This window comes from Neopsephotus bourkii, unplaced genomic scaffold, assembly GCF_033783945.1.
Source record: "Neopsephotus bourkii isolate Nb327-2 ecotype Australia unplaced genomic scaffold, CSIRO-AGI_Nbou_v1 NB_1574, whole genome shotgun sequence".
NCBI lineage: Eukaryota > Metazoa > Chordata > Aves > Psittaciformes > Psittacidae > Neopsephotus > Neopsephotus bourkii.
In genome coordinates, this window is record NW_026902050.1 from 2,649,233 (window position 1) to 2,666,804 (window position 17,572).

Consider the following 17,572-nt stretch of genomic DNA (forward strand, 5'->3'; position numbering starts at 1 on the left):
TCTTTGCCTAAGTCCTTTGACCCCTCTAAATTACTTTTCTTGATTTGCAGAAGAACTGCATGTTGGTTTTATTTAAAGATAAAAATTTCTGAAAGGCAAGATTTGTCCATTACAACCTTTAATTGTGCCTCACCCAAACTTTTAAGATATTTCTGTGCCTTTCCCTAGTATCTTTCTCTTAAGGAACTCAAAAAGCGGACTGAGGTGACCAAGCAATACAGGCTAAGTATTGCTCTCTGCTAAACAGGGCCTAAAAAGACAGCACCTAATTTAACTGGTTAAATTATGAGTCTCCAGTTTGGTGTCATGAATATTCCCTTATTGTTTTAAATCACAGTGCCTCAATTTCTCATACTGAGGATGCTGAGAATGCAATGACTGTTCTGGAAGTTTGCTTTGAAAATATAAAGCTGATCTTTTACTTCAAAAATGTTCCTTGAAGAAATAAACAAACAAAAAGAAACAAACAAAAAAGAAACCAAAACAGAAGTAAACACGGAATATTCTTATAAAAAAGTCTTAACAGAAGCTCCCAGACAAAACTGAAACCCCACAATTTCATAATTCCCTAATCTGAGTGTAGTCTCCTGCCCATTCTGCTGTTCTGACCTCCTGCAAAAATTTGCAGGTAAGCTTTAACTTTCTGAGGAGCTTCATTTGTCTTCTGCCACCCTATTCCTTGTCAATGTGGGAAAACACCTCCCTCCAACGTGTGAAGAATGAGGAAACTGTATTTCAGGGAGACTCACTTTCACCTGCACAAAGAATAATACACCCCAACATGAAAAGGTGTGTTTGGGGCTCCACAGTATTTTACTACAAATCTCAGCTCACAATTATTTGTGGTCAAAATCAAGTCTCTACATCTATTTCCAGTTGCAGTGTTTTAAATGAATGATATTCCCATTGTAGACACAGCATCTTAATACTCTAACAAAATGCATAGGCTGTAAGGAACAAATACTGATGAAACTCTTAACTTCTACATTTCAATATTAACTCCTTACTTAGTGAAGTTTATAACATCAAACCTGCAGCTCTGTTCCAGGTGTGCCCAGGATATTTTATTTAACAAGCAGCACATGCAATTCAGGTTCAGGAACACTTCTTCAGAAAAGGGTTTCTTGTATGCTAGCATGGAGTGAGCTTTGTCCTTGCTCTGCAGCCTAATTCCTTATCCTGTTGTCAGGGTGAGATCTCTTTTCTGCAGCTGGAGAGCCAGACGGTCACGTTGTCATAAACACCACTACCAGAGTTGCCTGTTATGTCTAGATTTCAAGTCAGTTAATATTCCTTACAGGAATCTTTCTTTGCAACAAGGTACAGTTCGAAGTACCTCCTCTTACAGACACCTTATTTAGGATTGAATACCGTTTTAAATGGGTTAGATCAAATTTAAATTTGCCTTATCCAAAAGCCCTGTGTGAGACAAGTTGTTAAATTTGTAAATGCAACCCACTGTTAGCCTTTAGTATTCTTACCATCAATTTCAAATTAATAAATTGGCCATTTAAAAGGTGAGCTGCCAAGTCACATTTGAGTCTGGCTATGGCAATGAAGATGCCAATATACAGATTATGGATGAAGAGGGTTGCAGAATCAATATGTCCAACAAGAACTAAATTATACACCTTTTATTTGATTTAAGCCACTAAAATAGGAGATACCAGTCTCTGATAGGGCAGAAATGTAAATTCACAAGGCAATAACACACAAACAAAAAAAGAAAAAAGAAAACAACAATGAACTAAGGACAGCCAAGCCCCATCAATCATTAGGTACAACCACTAATAGTATTAATATGGAAAAAGCTGTCAAACTAGATACTGCTCTGTGTGTCCTTCATCTGCCAAGCTGAGGCAGATGTCAGCATAAGCAGAGTCAGAAGACCCTGAAAAGTAGAAAGGACATATACAGGAGCAATAAAAGAGTTAAGTTTCCAGTGTAACTTTAAAGTATTTCATTTTTTTCATCCAGCATAGCAACATCTCTCTCAGTAGACCCTGTCTGCCTAAAGATTAGCCTCTATTTTCCCCATGGCTGACCTGGAGTCTGAATAGAACACAGTTTTTCAATGAAATAGCACCATTCACTTCAGGAATATTTAGCAGTTGTAGGGACATTCCACTTTGAATATCTACCCAACACAAGCTATTTTTCAACCAAATAACCAAAATTTTTTTTCAAATATTTCTAACGTCTTTGAAACAAACAGCTCCATAGTTTGCAGGCATGACAATAGCACGATTCTCCAAGATGTTTAGCAGGAGTATGGGTTGATTAAGTTTTCCTTCTTTTCCTTCTGTCTGCAAAAAATATCCACAAGTCCATAAAAATGTGGGATTATCATTTAAGTAGATTGGTGATATGATTTATATTTAAGCCTAGGGAAAAACAAGTGTGAAGATACAAACAGTCCCTATTTTATAATCATGCCTTTTTACCACGCATCTCTGAACACCCATGCCACCTTGAACTAGCTCTATTCTTAAACATCATTCTCAAAAGACTAGCTCCATTCTTAAACATCATTAATTTCTTCATTACTTCTTGCAACTTAATAGTAACTAAGCAATAAAAACTTTAAATGCATTCTTCAAATCCTACAGGAAGAAATCAGCTTTTCAAAACAATCTGGTAAAGGAATATCAAGGCAAAATATTAATTTTGTCTTGAAAAAAAATCGACTGATATATTGTTTTTTTTTTTTTCTAAATATCTTACCCTGCTGCTACTTACTGTACAGTTTGCAGTGCTAGAAGCATTTTATGTTAGATGTTGATACAGTTGAATACCACTAGTTCTGATGTAAGAGATACGTGCATTACCGCAAGTCTGAAGTACATATTTTGCTTTCGTCTGGGTGTTCATTCTCTCATAACTGGAGTATTGAATACAGCCAAATTGTTGCCCATGCAGCTGCAAATGAGCTGAACATCCACCTAACTGCAAATTCCCAAATTTCCAGTGGGAATTAAACAATCATTCTTTGGAAAAAAAATCCAACACTTTTTAGCTGGTAATTTAAAATGGATTATTCTTTTTCATCTGATTATTATTGTCGAGAATATTAGCCCTCCATCGCAGCAAAGTCAGGGTATTTACAAGAGTATTAATAAGTTAGCAATGGGTGCTTACGAGGTTCCCTTATATATTCCCTCAAGTCACATAATAATTGACTAAAAAAAGTTTGCCTCCAAGTATAAAATAAAAAGAAACCCAGTGCAGCTACTACTGTGATCTAACTAGAATGGCTGACTTCAAAGCTGTGTATCTAATTCTTCAATCAGGTCTGGCTGCTACTCTAAAAGCCCTTCCACAGGAAGACTTGATAGACTTTTTCCAGTAATTGCTTTGTGCAGTTAAGAACTTCCAAGACAGAATGGGCAGGATTAGCTGCTGCCCTTCATAATGATCTGTCTGTAACTAAAATTTATTATCAGACCCTTTGGAACAACAAGTATTCATGTGTTCTTAACAAAGAGAGGGCAGTATAAAAGCACTTCCACAGCAGTTTTACAGCAGGTCATTAAGAAAAAAAAAATCATATAAAAGCAGTTCCATAGCAATTTTACAGCAGTTCATTAAAAAAAAAAATTCATATAAAAGCAGATCCATGGCAATCAAATCTCTCTACTGTCAGAACAAGCTGGAGGGTAAAAAATAATGAAGTCTCTGCCAGGGACAACTGAACAGGTTAGAAAACAACCAGGAAAATGTAGACGTCAGTTCAAATAACTTCATTTAAGCTACAGAGGCTTGAGACACGAAGATTTAAGACAAGGGTTTCACTGTCTTTGTAGCACTCATGTCTACTATCATAAATGTTGGAGAAGCCATTTTTCTCTTTTTTTCTGAGGGATTATGGAGAAGCAGTGAAGATTTCCTTGTCATTTTCAGAGAATCCCAGCCTGCAAATGAAAAGGAAGAAATGATTGCCCTCTTTTTCTCAGATTAAGTTGACTGTTCCAACATCCACATCCAATCGAAATCCAACAATCCGACCCCCAGAGGTGACCCTAGTCTGTGCCTGGGGACAAGCTGACAATACTGCTTTTGACTTTTCCGTAAGCTGGGCTGGATCCCAGCCTGAGGAGGCTCTTTCACTGGCAAGAATGTTTTGACAGAAATTGCTTCAGGCCTTGACCTTATGTAGGTTGCTGTTACAGTAAATTCCTACAAGAAGACTCCATTGTCTGCCTGCCCAAAGCCCTCCAGGGCACCTGCAGTTCCTCTGCCCTGGCTGACCCAGCACTGCTCAGGAGGCTTCATGCTGCAGAAGCACTGCCATCCTACTTGCTCTGCCCTCCCAACATTTCTCACTTACATGATAGCACTAATCCTGTTGTTGGTGTGTGTATGCATGTGTACACATACATGGGGGGGGGGGGGGGTCACATGCATGCTACTGAGGGCTGCTGCTTTTCCCAATTAGAAATCTCTCTTGTTTGTGCTGTTATCACTGAGATTGTTAATGGCGTAAAGATCCTGAGAGCTCCTTGATCCCAGTACAGATGGTTAAGGATGGAGGGTTAAGGATGTCTAATTTGACCCTACCTCCACAGCTAGGGAAAGTGAATGCCACACTAAACTATACTACTTCACACTAGTGTTCAGGTGATCAGGATCAGTCACTTGAACTCTGGGGTTCAACTACTTCTGCCCAAAGCAGAGCCTTCTCAGTTACTGTTTCAATAACCTACTGAAAACATAGTAAAAATTGATGTCCAGATCACGACTGCTACATATTGCCTCTTGCGTCTTTCTTGTTTGCTGTGAAACTCACACACTGATAAGAACGTTGAACACATTGAATGCTACAAGAAAGGTACTCAGAAGGCTCTGCTGACATAGGAGTAATGGACTCAGCATCAGCACTGAACTGACAGACACATTCTTCCTTCTCAATCCTAGCCTTAAATATCAGAGTGAGCAGCCACCGATCCCTGTATAACACAAGGAATTAGTGGATGAATTAAACACATTAGATTTATTATCAGTACATATCCTCTGGTAAAAAAACGTGGCAGCATAAAGAAAGCATAAACCGAAAGGGTATGTCCTCAACTGAGAGAAATAGCTGAAGCTAAGCTGACTTGAAGATGGCTGAAGAAATCACCTCTGGTATTTTGTTACCTGGACAAAAACAGAGTAGGTCCCACAGAGTGTCCGTTTCAACTCAGCAGCAACTTTGAGAAAACAGATGATCAACTGCAGTCCACTAAGAGCAATCAGAATAGAGAGCAAGATGATATTCCACTCCACTATGTTAGCAGGTTCAGTGCACCGAGACCAAGCAGTGTAATCTGTGAGGTACCTGTTAGAGAAACAGCAATGCAAAGTAAATTAAACGTGATGAGCGTAATTCAATTTAAATACACATATTTCATCTATAATCTGTATAAAACCCATATTGGGCTTTATATGTTTCGAGTTTAGGAGCCTGACTCTAGTCTTTCTTTACGCTAGCATAACTCCTGCCTAGGTTTATCAAACTCAGCTGCATGATAACACTCATTTTCCTCAAATACATCTGCTTCAGTAGGTTCCCTGTTAGACACCCAAGTGTTAGAAAGACACATTTTTTCAAATGGCAGAAGCCAAGTCTAAAATGGGAATTTTCCTTTCCCTGATTTAATTTCATCTTTATGTGAAGGCCAGCTGACATCAGTTCCACGCAGAGAGAAGGAACACCCAACAGTATCAATCCAACCAGCACATGCAGCCTAAATGGCAGAGCTGAGGTAAGTGTCAACATGTGCAATTTTCAGTTTTTCTAGGGCCACGCTTTGCATCCTTGAGGATCATAATGTGGACAACAAACACGTGCCCTTTTAACCAAGACATGCTATAGCCTGAAGGTTAATTGCAAAACCTTAGACTCACTAGCCTAGTGTCAGTTGCTTTTTTCCTGAACATTCATAACTGAAATGCTTTAGGGAAATCTGGAGTGCAGTATTCAGCATCTGGCCCTTTATGTTGAACTCAAGTTCTCCTTTTTGTATTTCCAGATGGGAATGGCAGTGCTGGTGATGTATTGCAGGATACAATTCCCTGTTTTAAAATAAAGCTGAGTTAAGTCAGAGAAGGCCACAGTTTAGGAACTACCCTGTTGGATGCTCAAGGAACTTGTTTGTGACCCTCTGACAAATTTAATCCTCAGTGCATTAAAATGCGGCTGGAAGACCTTGGCATTATATGACTTGAAATATTCAAGCCTTATAAAATTCTGACCTTTTAACTGGAGAACATAAAATCTTGTGAAAGCAGTCTCAGGTTACTGATCTGAATCAACCTTCCATGCCTGTTGGAGGCTGGGACACATACAACACTTTGTCTGCCTTACTTCAGTGTTTGAGCTACAGCAGCTTTATGCTAAAACTACCATTGATCAAACCACAGAGTTCACTGGGTTTTAGGAGTTCAAGAGAAACCTAGTGAGTTATTAAATATAAAAATGCCATCTATGATTCTATGATTCAAAAACTTGAAGAATTCATGGGAATATACTGAGAAAGTATCCATCTACAGTCACTCTAATCTTACATTTTTTCACTATCTGTGACTGTAACCATCACCAGATAAAGGACACTTATCTAAATGGACCTTCAGTTCTGATCAGTGCAAAGATTCTTACATTTAATCTTTCCTTACAAGGAAGCAAATGCCTTTCTTTGAATGTTCTGGTATTCATTCAACGAGTTGAAAAACCTCACTCACCAATACAGGTCTTGTGTTCAAGAGACTATGATATTTTGTATAAAACTCCAAGAGAATTAGACTATTGTTTTGACAAACAGTTTCTTCCAGGGATTTACACTGATGTTTCTTACCCTCCAGCAGTGTCTTTGAAGATATAATCCCATCCATCTGATGAATTGCAGAAGGGGCCTTGGATCAACCCCAAGGTAAAAATGATGCAACTATATCCAGAGAAAGCAACTCCAAGCAGGGTCAGCACAATTGATATAAAACTCTGAAGAGGGGGGAAAAAAAAATTACTGTGTGGGAACAGTGTCCACAGCAAATAGTCATTCAGCCTGCCTAGCTACTTCCTTGAGGTTGAATTTCACACTTGATTTGCCCAGTCTTTAAAATTCAGAAAGAAAAATATCAGGTACAGAACAGTAAACATACACACATCAAATAAAGACTGACAGAGTTTAAGACAGTCTCACAACTCTCAGTTAAATATTATTTTGCTGTTTGTTTCTGGGGTTTGTTTGGGTTTTTTTAACTTGCATTGTTTCACAACTGTTTCCCAAAATGTGACAGGAACACAATCACGCACTAAATAAGTTTGCACCCCAGACAGTGTGTATTGAGTCATTACTGGAAAAAATAACTTCCAAATGCAAGCAAGAGGATGAAGCTGTTTAGTTGGGGCATTTCGTTGAAGCTCTCAGGCCTTCTATGTTCCAATTTTCTTTTACAAGGATTTTTTTATGGTGTGTTTTTGGGGGTTTGGTTTTTTTTTTTTGTTTGCATTTTTTTTGTTGTTTAGTTTTCTTTCATCCTGCTTATGCATCAGAAGGAAGGAGCTACAATTCCAACTCTCAATCCAACTTCGAATCCTCAGTAAAAGGAAGTAGAAACATTGCCATGAGAAGGCAAAAGGATGTGCCGGAAACACAAGAACAGGAAGGTACTCAGAAATAATGCTGAAGATATGCACAAAAACAAAACACAGACTCACCCTGTAGGTTTTGTTACAGCTCTCACTCTGACAGCACCGATAGAACACACTACACTCCAGTATTATTAGAATTACCGCCAGCAGAAGGATCTGTAAGGGGACATTATAAGGTCAGTGAAATGACTGGAGATACTAAGCCAAAGTGTCCACCTATGGAAGACAGGGACTGCATCTGTTATGCTCTGTTTATATTTTAAAGGGTAAAAATGCTTCAAAATGTGAATGTCACTGTCACAGTTAACGTTTTCCCAAATTTTCAACTACACTTTTCTGTTCAAATTTTCTGCCAGATGCTTTTCACTAGAAAAGACAAGGCTTTTCTTTTAAGAATACACAATTTCAAAAGAATATCTCACATTTTAATAACTCTCCCAGTTCAGCACCTTCATAAAACCCCCTTATGCATGTTTATTACATACCTGCTTTCTGTGCCTGAGCCTATAGTTCTTTATGAACATAGCAAACAGTACGAGCAGTGGGCACATCTGTGTTAGCATATTACTGCAGATGAACATATTACAAATGTCATGGAGAAAATCCCAATATGCCCATCAGAGTGAGATAATCTTATGCATTTTGCCTAACAACAGCGGCACTTGATACCTTGTGAACTGTATCCAGTCCTCTAAATACCGGACTGCACACAGCTCTTAAAAGCATCTAAGCGTTTATGCGCAGCTTTTTTAGGTTTTGTTACATTTTGTTTTCGTAAAAGAGTTCTAACTCAGCCTCCACAGAGGATTAAATCAACACAGTGCCTGGCTCCGCAATACAAACATAAATGACACATAAACAAAAAGCCAGCAGAAGAAACAATCAACATTGCAAAACCACTTACATGAAATTAAGTAGTATACACAGCATATCATTCAGGATATTCACATTTATTTCAGTTTGATCAAGTCTTTCCTGCCTGCACTGTTTTTGTGAAAGTAATCCATACTCTCTTTAAAAGCACAATTATACTGCTGCACAGGAACCCAACATTACTTGCAGTAAGATGCAATTCATTAAAAATTCATAGAATCAACACTTACCATCACACCTGAGAAACAAATCCCTTCAAAATACCACACGTAGTTGGGAAGCTGGTAACTGGCGGCATGCAAAGCTTTCCCATTAGGGAAGTATAATAGGATGTTAACAACAATACTCCAAAGTGCAAGAGGTATCAACAGACAACTCAAACAGTTTCCACATGTCTCTAAAGCCATCTCAGGAACTTCAGAAGTTTTGCTCTTCTAAGCTAACAGAAGATTACAAGCTTTTAGATATGAAAGGCTTTTTGACCTCCTCAGATTGATTCAGTCATTTCATATTCACAGGAACGGGATGACTGGGGTATGATTCCAGAGAGAGAAGTGCTTAACAGTTAGCAGAACAATAGATGCGTATCACTGTCTAAACTCATTGTCCTTTCTAAGCGTGTGTCTTTAAGTAGCAGTTGCCCTTCTAAAAGATACTCCTTTGTGATCTCTCAAATAAAATATGTCAAGAAATTAGACTCAGGAAGGAACTTAAAACCTCATTTCCTAGCAACTGCTTAGAAATGCACTCCTCCCGAGAACACAGATTATGATGTAGATACTCTGTGACAGAAGGGAGGCTGCTCAGCCTTACTGAAGCCAAAATTTTTCCTATACCTTATATAGGGAAGGGGGGCTGTCAAATGATGAGTATGTCCACACTGCCTTACACTACAGAGAATTAATACCAGAGTTTAGCAGATACCACCCTAAGGGTGAACCAACACTTGCTGCTAACTTGGGGCAGCCTCACTAAAACACCCCATGAGTCATCAGAAAAATAACTGAAGAATGAGCTTTGGGTTTACTCAATAGGAAAGTCACAGTCAGAGAACAAAAATATATGGGCTTTATCAAAGGCAAGAAGGCTGATTTTAGAAGCAATGATGTCATGGCATATTTTCGTTCTGTTTCTTCAATAGCTGTTTCAGGCTCTGCACACATGATCTCATAAAAAAACTGGGTTGCATGTTGAAACTAATTCCTTCCTATTGCTCTGAATGAGATCATCCAAGGAAATGGGCATGGTGGTACTCATGCAATTACACCCTTTTTCTACATGTTCTCTGCTGTGACTCTTCATTTCCCCCTCTTTTTCTAGGATGTTTCATTTTGAAGTCCTTAAACTTTAATCTGAGGATTTTCCCATATTCCTGGTTTACTCCCTAATCACTGGACACTTTTATCAGGATTCCCTCTAATAAAAATTAGCATCAAACCTCCCTCTGCAGGCTCACAGGCATGGACAGAACTCATATCATCAACACTATGCCTTACAGTTCAGAAAAAACAGCTGAATTAGACAGCTGAATTAGAAGCAGGCACGTCACATCCCCAGGACTGATTTTTTTATTAAAAAACTCAGAGATCATGTAATAAGCTAGAAACAATGTAATTGGCTGCTATTTCCCACAGTAATGTACTCTGGTTAAAGAAACATGGAAAATGACATCTGAGACAGCATTTTTTCTGCAGTATAGCAGTCTACATCATGACTTATTTTGTACTTAAACTGAGCTCTGCAAATACCAAATCAAGGCGTGTATTTTTGTTGGCACACTATATTGCCAGAACAAAACAAAAAAACAACAAAAACCCACCCAACCAAAACCAAAATCCACTCCATTTTACACTAAGTATTATGCAAACCTAGGAATCAGTTTCTCAAATATCTTACCAAGTGTTGCAAGAACTGCTTTCCTGTTGCTGTCAATATCCAAAAGCTGATGCCAAGCCCATTACCGAAAAGCCATGTTTACTCTGGATGAGTGACTTCTCTGCTAACTGACTTAACCTAAAACCAACCTCTTCTCCATGATAAACTGATTAAACTCCCAAACCACTGTCTTATGCATATGGCAACAAAGGAATTCAACTGGCCTTTTTTTAAATGACAACATAAGCAATGAGTACTAATACTGTGCATTAGCACTGCATGCATCTGAGCTAAAATTTTAGTTTTAAACTGTAACCTAATCATTCTGTCCATTGGAATTTCTAAAGTTGATTCGGTTCTTTAATTAGTTGTGTGTGCCAGAAAGACAAGTAACAACCACGTAAGCATGAAAGCAAACAAATCTGTAAGTTGCATGGGAATTAAGCCCTTTCCATCAAGACCCTCTTTTCTTAGAATCATAGAATAGTTAGGGTTGGAGCGGACCTTAAGATTACCTAGTTCCAAACCCTTACCATGGGCAGGGACACCTCACACTAAACCATGCCACCCAAGGCTTTTTTCTTCCTCCTCCTCTCACTCTACTGTTAATTTAAACTTGCAGAGCTTTCTTCAAAGAGTGTTTCTTCATATATAAAGACACCGTGCTTCAAAGCTGCAAGGAATTTTGTGTGTATACACATGTACATGCACATATTCTCTTCTTAGCAGGGCAAGACACAGATAAATACAATAAACAGTCGCAGTAAAGTATGAAAGACTGCCCTCAACTGTTTCTATGTGTTTATGTATGAATAAACGACATTGCAAGAAGTGGATATCCTGAGATGCTAAACACAAATTCTTCCCATCTGTGAGTTCTTTTGCTGCTGTGGATGCATATGTGCAATTTCATCTTCACAGTTAACTTATCTTTTCAGATATACTTCTGTACTCGGCAGACTGGGCTGTGAGAACAGCTTGAGACACACCTCAAGTTTCTGGTATGTTTTCGAGCTATAGCTCAGCTTCAGGGGAACCCCCCTCTGCTCCCTGGGATGGCCATCAGCAATGAAATAACTACTAGCCCAGACGCAGGACTAAGAGTCCATGTAGATAGTTTTATCTGTCACAGAGCCGTACCTGTCACTGAAGTATCATACCCTTGTTGATGCACAATTGCCTGGCCCAGCTAAATGATCTAAACCAAAGAGTGAAGCAGTTCCCACTCTGACAGAGCCTGCTGGAGAGAAGAAATAGGTTATAACCTGACTGCCTTACATTCATGTTTTAATGCTGCACTATTTTTTACACTAAGACAAGGAAAGCAGTGTTTTAGCAGGGGCAGGGAAAGAATCACCAACACCTGCAGGGTGTTTTTAATATAAATCTTTATTTGTGAAACACAGAACTTCAGAAAACTTCTGAAGAGGTGAAGCACATAGATCTACCCTCAATAACCCACATTTTACTGCTGCTTTATTTTTGCTCCAGCCTAGTATTCCTTTATATACAGGACATACTAGGTTGGGTTTGTGCTCATTCCAATAAAGTGCAACTTCACTGGGAAAACAACATGAAGTACAGAGCCATTTTGTCAGTAGAAAGAAAAAGCACAAACCCAACATCTATAGTGATATATGTTCAGGCAGTTGCCCATACTAAAATGAAATGAACCAGAGAAATTCAGGATACATTTTGGCTTTAGATACAGGCAGGTTGGTGGAAAACACGCACATGACTAACAACAAAGGGTGGCCCCAAGTCAGTTAAATTGATGGCAATAGCACAGTTTGACAACAAACCACATGCATTTTAGTAAGCATGGAATGTAAAAACAAAAGAAAAAAACAATGCCCAACCTCCCACCCCCCCCCAAAAGCCAAAACCGACCAACCAAAAAAAACAAACCCACAAACCAAAAACCCCAAACTTCCAAACCCGCAAAACCCCACAGATATCTCAATACATCACACATATGTACCGACGTCAATACATTGTCAAGTTTCTAGCAAGCGTATGTCTGTGGGGGAAACAAAAAGAAAGAGACTTATTAAGGGGAAGAAAGCTAATATTATATTCAACCACAAGAGCTAAAATTAACCTGGCTACATTTAGACAACCTTAGCATGGCTCTTTTATACTGCAGTTACAGCATGGCAGACAGGAGTGAAAGACAGTAATAGCTTTGATAAAACCACAGCATTCAACTATGTCAATTAAAAATATGAAATGTTCTTAGTCATAATGTATGTGATATAAATCACATCTGGTTCATACCTTAAGATACTGCAGTTCCATCACTATGATACCAATTTTAACAACATACTCAAACCGTTTAACAGGACACAAAAGAAGTCTAGAAAAATTTCTGTTCTTAAAAAAAAAAACACCCCTTCCTTCAAAAAACTCATCAGATCTGTCTGCACGTTTTGTTAGCTATGTGCAATTTAATTCTTTCCCTTTAGCAAGGCCAGATGCTGTGGTTTTCATTACTGTATATTCTCAGTAATACATCTGCTGCATGTGAGCAAAATACACAGCTAAAGCAATATAACTAGAACAAGTAACCTACTACAAAACTGTAGCACGCTATGCAACAATAGTTTAGGCTTTGGCAAATAACACCACCAGGAGATTTGCATTTCAGGTATATCGCACCTATATAGTGCCGATGACAACATGTGCCACAGGGAGGGGAAAAGCCTTCCAGCTTTTCTGCAGCCTAACTTCGCTGTGACAGGTGAGGGATCAGCTGAAGTCATGTGGTCAAACACTACATGAAAACGCTAAACACAACGGGGCTTTAAGAAAACCTGTACACTGAATTGTTGTTTAAGAATACCTATGAAGTAGCTACTAAGTAAGATTCCACAGTAACAACAGTAACAAGTGTTTGAAGTTCATCTGGGAAGTAGAATCACAGAATCATAGAATAGTTGGGGTTGAAAAGGACTTTAAGATCATCTAGTTCCAGCCCCTCTGCCGTGGGCAGGGGCACCTCACACTAAACCATGCCATCCCAGGCTCTGTCCAACGTGGCCCTGAACACTGTCAGGGATGGAACATTCACAACTTCCTTGGGCAATCCATTCCAGTGCCTCACCACCCTTACAGTAAAGAACTTCCTCTTTATACCCAAACTTCCTCCTTATATCCAAAAAAAGTATGGTTATAACTACAAATGGCTTACCTCCTCATGACTGCAGCACAACCCACACAGTCCTCCAAGAATGCCGTTGATTATCTGTATGAAGCACAGAATGAACTCTATTGCTCCCAAGACAAGAAGGATGGAAAAGAGGGTGACATTCCACTGCACAATGTTATGAGGTTCTTGACATTCAGACCACCTGTTATACTCAAACAAGTACCTGTACAAAGCAATTAGAAGCATATTAACAGAGTGGGATGCTTACTATACCTAGAACAAATAATGTCTAGTCTGTAACTGCATTGAGAATACTCACTCTAAGTGGGAACAGAAAACACAATGGTTTATTCCATGCAGAGTTTGCTCTGCTTAAGAGCATGTTGAACTATCAATCATACATTGTTGTGAAGTCTTAGCTTCTTAAAAAGATTTTTAAAAAAAAGCAAAGAAAAAAAAAGCAAACTAAGTTATAAAGGCAGAATCTTGTATTACTGATTAAAGTGAGACACAAGCTCAAGGAAGCTGAAAGAACAAAGCTATTTCTCAAAACAACCAGAGCTTTTCAGGACTGCGCCTTTATTCTGAAGACAGCAATTACTGATCCAAATGGGTCTCTTGTGCTCCTTTCTTTGGGCCCTCACATGCCTGTGCTGGAAGAGCCAGACACAGAGCAAATTCAGAGTATTCCAGATGTTAGTTCGCATTCATATCTTCAGAACATCAGCACTGATGAACCTTCAGCAAGGAGTTGACTCAGTTCTTCCGTATTCAGTCATATGGGGGGAGAAGGGACAAGGGGGGAGGGGGAAGGGAATGAAGGAGAAGGATGAATGTGCCCTCCCAGGAGAGATGCAATTGAAATGTAAAATTCAAGCTCTCTGCTGCAAAGTTGCTTTATGTGGTTTCTTAGTACTCAAACTTTCTATAGTCTGGCTTCAGCCATAAACTTACTAGAAACAACATCAAGGCTGCCAATCATACAGCCACTGTAAAAGCATGTCATGATCCAAACCAAATTCTCTTCCAGCCTATGGGACTTGTGGGGGTTAATGGGGAATAGCATACAATTCAGCTTGGTTTGCTGGAGAACCCTAATTAGAGATAGTTAGGCGCTTCTGGCCCTCCCAGCCCTGTGGTATACAAAGATTCTTATAAGCCTTTTCTAGTTTCATTTACAAAGCTTCTATGCCATTGTCACTAATGAAGGTATTAGGCCAGTTTATAGCAACGCAGAGCAACTTCAAAAGCAAGCCTCACAAAACAGTCTTATACAAATGATGAGATGATTTTCGTAACAACCGCTATTCATAGTTTGTAAATCCCTCAAAGTCCAAAACTTTATGTTAGTGATGTTCATGAGTATGAACGGTATACAGTATATAGGTATTATTACTTATACATATATGATCAGACTCCTTTTTGTAGGACAGAGAATTTATATTGCTTTGGTTTTAAACTTAAGCAGTGTGGGTAACTGATGCCATCTGTTCAAGAGTAAGTAAGCAAGTTCAAGTGAGCAAGAAGCATAAACTTACAAACAGATCTGGATATATGGTTACTGTATATTGCTGAAAGGTACTGAAATACAGTCTGTGTGTACATAGGGGAAGATTTAACTTCCTCATGAACAGCCAACTTACCCTCCAGATGATTCAGTGAAAGGATAAATCCAGTTTCTTTCTAAGTGAGTAAAACAGTATGGTCCATGAGACAAGCCCAGCGCTGAAATGATTATACAATATCCAGAACCAATGATCCCAATAAAGGCAGCCAGAACTGAGGACAGCATCTGCATAGCAAACACAGACATGAATTTTTGACGCAGCCATCACCTTGCCTTTGAGATTATCTGGGAAGGGAGTGTAAAGGCTCACTTACTGCACAGCTTTTCCCACAGTCCTCATGGCCAAAGCATCCACAGCAGTCGTCATTGTGAAGCCCAATGAATACTGCAGCTGGAATAAGTACCTAGATGTGGAGCAGACACACCACACTTCTATTTTGTTGCACAGACAGAACAGATAAAACATAGTCCTCACACTAACTTCATTTATATTGTTCTTGGCAAGGGGCTAAGGCAGTCTGTTTAAGTTATTCAGTTTCACTCCTACTTAACACAGCAGGCATCTTGCCTCTGATATCAGTAACACCAACACCAAGATAGGTGTATTTCTATTTCTGCTTTGCATATACACAGCACTTAAGTGCATAAAGAGCCTGCTGTTGTACTGCTGCAACTTAAAGTACTTCAACTTCAAAAGTTTTTGTTCACATTAAAGGCTGTATCTTCCCAATAAAATGTTTTGCAAAAAAATGTATTCACTTTCTGTCAAATGAGAACTATGAGAGAAGTCTCCCACAATTATTTGTTAAAAAAAACCCCAACTATTACTGACATATTAGTCACTGAAGAGTTGTCATCATTGCCTGTGTGACAAACCAGTATGACTAGAGTCTGGGAATATTTAGCCCAATTCAGGCAAACATCTCATTACAGGCACCTTGCTGCTTCTAGGTTTTCACAACCAGTTTCCAGTGACAGAAATGCAAAATAACAAAGCAAGAGCTACCTGTAAAAAAACACTAATCATCTATATGCCAGAGTTTTTACCATAAAAATCAAGGAGGAGAGTTGATTAAACAAGAGTATCCAACCCACCAACATCAGGACTTAATAACAGTTTGCACTTAAAAAGTTTCCACACCCAGGAGTACCTTGGAAAACCATAAAGAAAGAGCAAAGTGTTATCTGCAAACTGTATAGATTTACTCAACAAGACAGTAAAATAAAAACTACCCAGATGAATAGTCACATACTCGCCAGCCCTTCCTCAAACCTATTGCTAAGCCCCAATGCTGAACATCCAGAAGAGATTGTACAAGTGTGTTCCAGAAGCAGTTAATTGATTTCACTTGTATTATTCTGTGTGTAAAGCTTAGTCTTTGCAAATCCCAGCCTAGGTTCCAATGGGTCTATAACACAGCTGTAAGCACCTCTCACAAGCTTGTGCGCCTTTTGCAATGGTTTTGAACCTGTGATTTGCAGACATCTTCAGATCTGTAGCCTATTTCTAAGAAGGACTTTTAAAAGCAAATTACAAAGGAGACCTGAAGTCAGGGAACTTAAATATGCTACAATGTGGTCCATAAAATTATAAAAGATAGAATATAATAGCTTCAGATTAACGATGTCCTATAATGAACATACTCAATTCTTCATCCTTTACTGTTACTGGAATGCAAAGCCTTGATAACTGACACTTGATTCTTCTGAATAAACAGCTAAGGCAGAGAAATAACTGTCAACATCTCATATAATAGAAATTAAGGAACTATTAACTAAATGCTAGTTATCTAGGGGTATACTGTTGAACTCCTTTTAAATAAGTAAAATGTAAGATTTAACCCTTTATGCAAACCGTGACACGCTCAGAGGCTTGGTTCCGGTTTTGCATTTGTATTCTGCAACCTAGGCTCTGATTTTCTCAGCTTTAAAGCGACATAATGTTGCAGATAAGATAACCAATAACAAGTAATAATACCTATGTGGTAATATAGCTAATTTATTTTGATACAGCTTAAGAGATTCCTGTTGACAAGGTATTTGATCAATTTACTAGTGTAAATGTTAAAGAAATAGTAATATTGAGTAGTTCCAAAATAAACTTGAAAGAAGCTCATTACTTACCAAAAAGCCTCCACCTAGAATGCCATGAAGGCACTCCACGTATTTTCCGAGATGATGCTCTGAAGCGTACCTTGTTTCTCCATTGGGAAAATAAAGTAAAATGTTGGCCACAATGCTGAGCAAGGCCAGGATGAGCAACTTATAGCCAATACATCTAGCACACGTTCCAAAACACATGTCCTAAACTTTACAAATCCTTCCTTCACTAGTCCAATCCAATTTATCTCATACCTGTTCACACCTAAAAGAAGGTCAGCCTTTATCCTCACCTTCTTAAATACTCATGGTTACCTAGCTATGTGGATGACGTTTACACCTCTTTGTAACTACCATTCCCAATTGCAGAGTGAGGGAA

At 38.8% G+C, this 17,572-nt stretch overlaps 2 protein-coding genes across 7 annotated transcripts in view; both read right to left on the reverse strand.

Moving 5' to 3' along the window:
• Positions 1-3,580: 3,580 nt before the first annotated feature.
• Positions 3,581-9,891, reverse strand: TM4SF18 (transmembrane 4 L six family member 18). The gene is made up of 5 exons (XM_061371509.1): positions 8,734-9,891; positions 7,697-7,786; positions 6,834-6,976; positions 5,137-5,317; positions 3,581-3,911 (listed from the first exon to the last, which is right to left on the reverse strand). Exons 1-5 carry the CDS (start codon positions 8,908-8,910, stop codon positions 3,897-3,899), a joined length of 606 nt encoding a protein of 201 aa, XP_061227493.1. The 5' UTR covers positions 8,911-9,891; the 3' UTR covers positions 3,581-3,896.
• Positions 9,892-11,749: 1,858 nt separating this feature from the next.
• The window catches only part of TM4SF1 (transmembrane 4 L six family member 1), a 46,477-nt gene continuing 40,654 nt past the window's right edge, over positions 11,750-17,572 (reverse strand). For 4 of the 6 annotated variants that reach the window (XM_061371508.1, XM_061371504.1, XM_061371507.1 and 1 more), the window contains 4 exons: positions 15,408-15,497; positions 15,170-15,318; positions 13,569-13,749; positions 11,750-12,398 (listed from right to left, as the gene is read on the reverse strand). In XM_061371508.1, coding sequence (XP_061227492.1) covers positions 12,384-12,398; positions 13,569-13,749; positions 15,170-15,318; positions 15,408-15,497 — 435 coding nt within the window. In that variant the 3' untranslated portion in view covers positions 11,750-12,383. Of the gene's footprint in view, positions 12,399-13,568; positions 13,750-15,169; positions 15,319-15,407; positions 15,498-17,217; positions 17,526-17,572 lie in introns of those variants that run through there. The other 2 variants (XM_061371505.1, XM_061371503.1) reach the window with 2 other exon arrangements.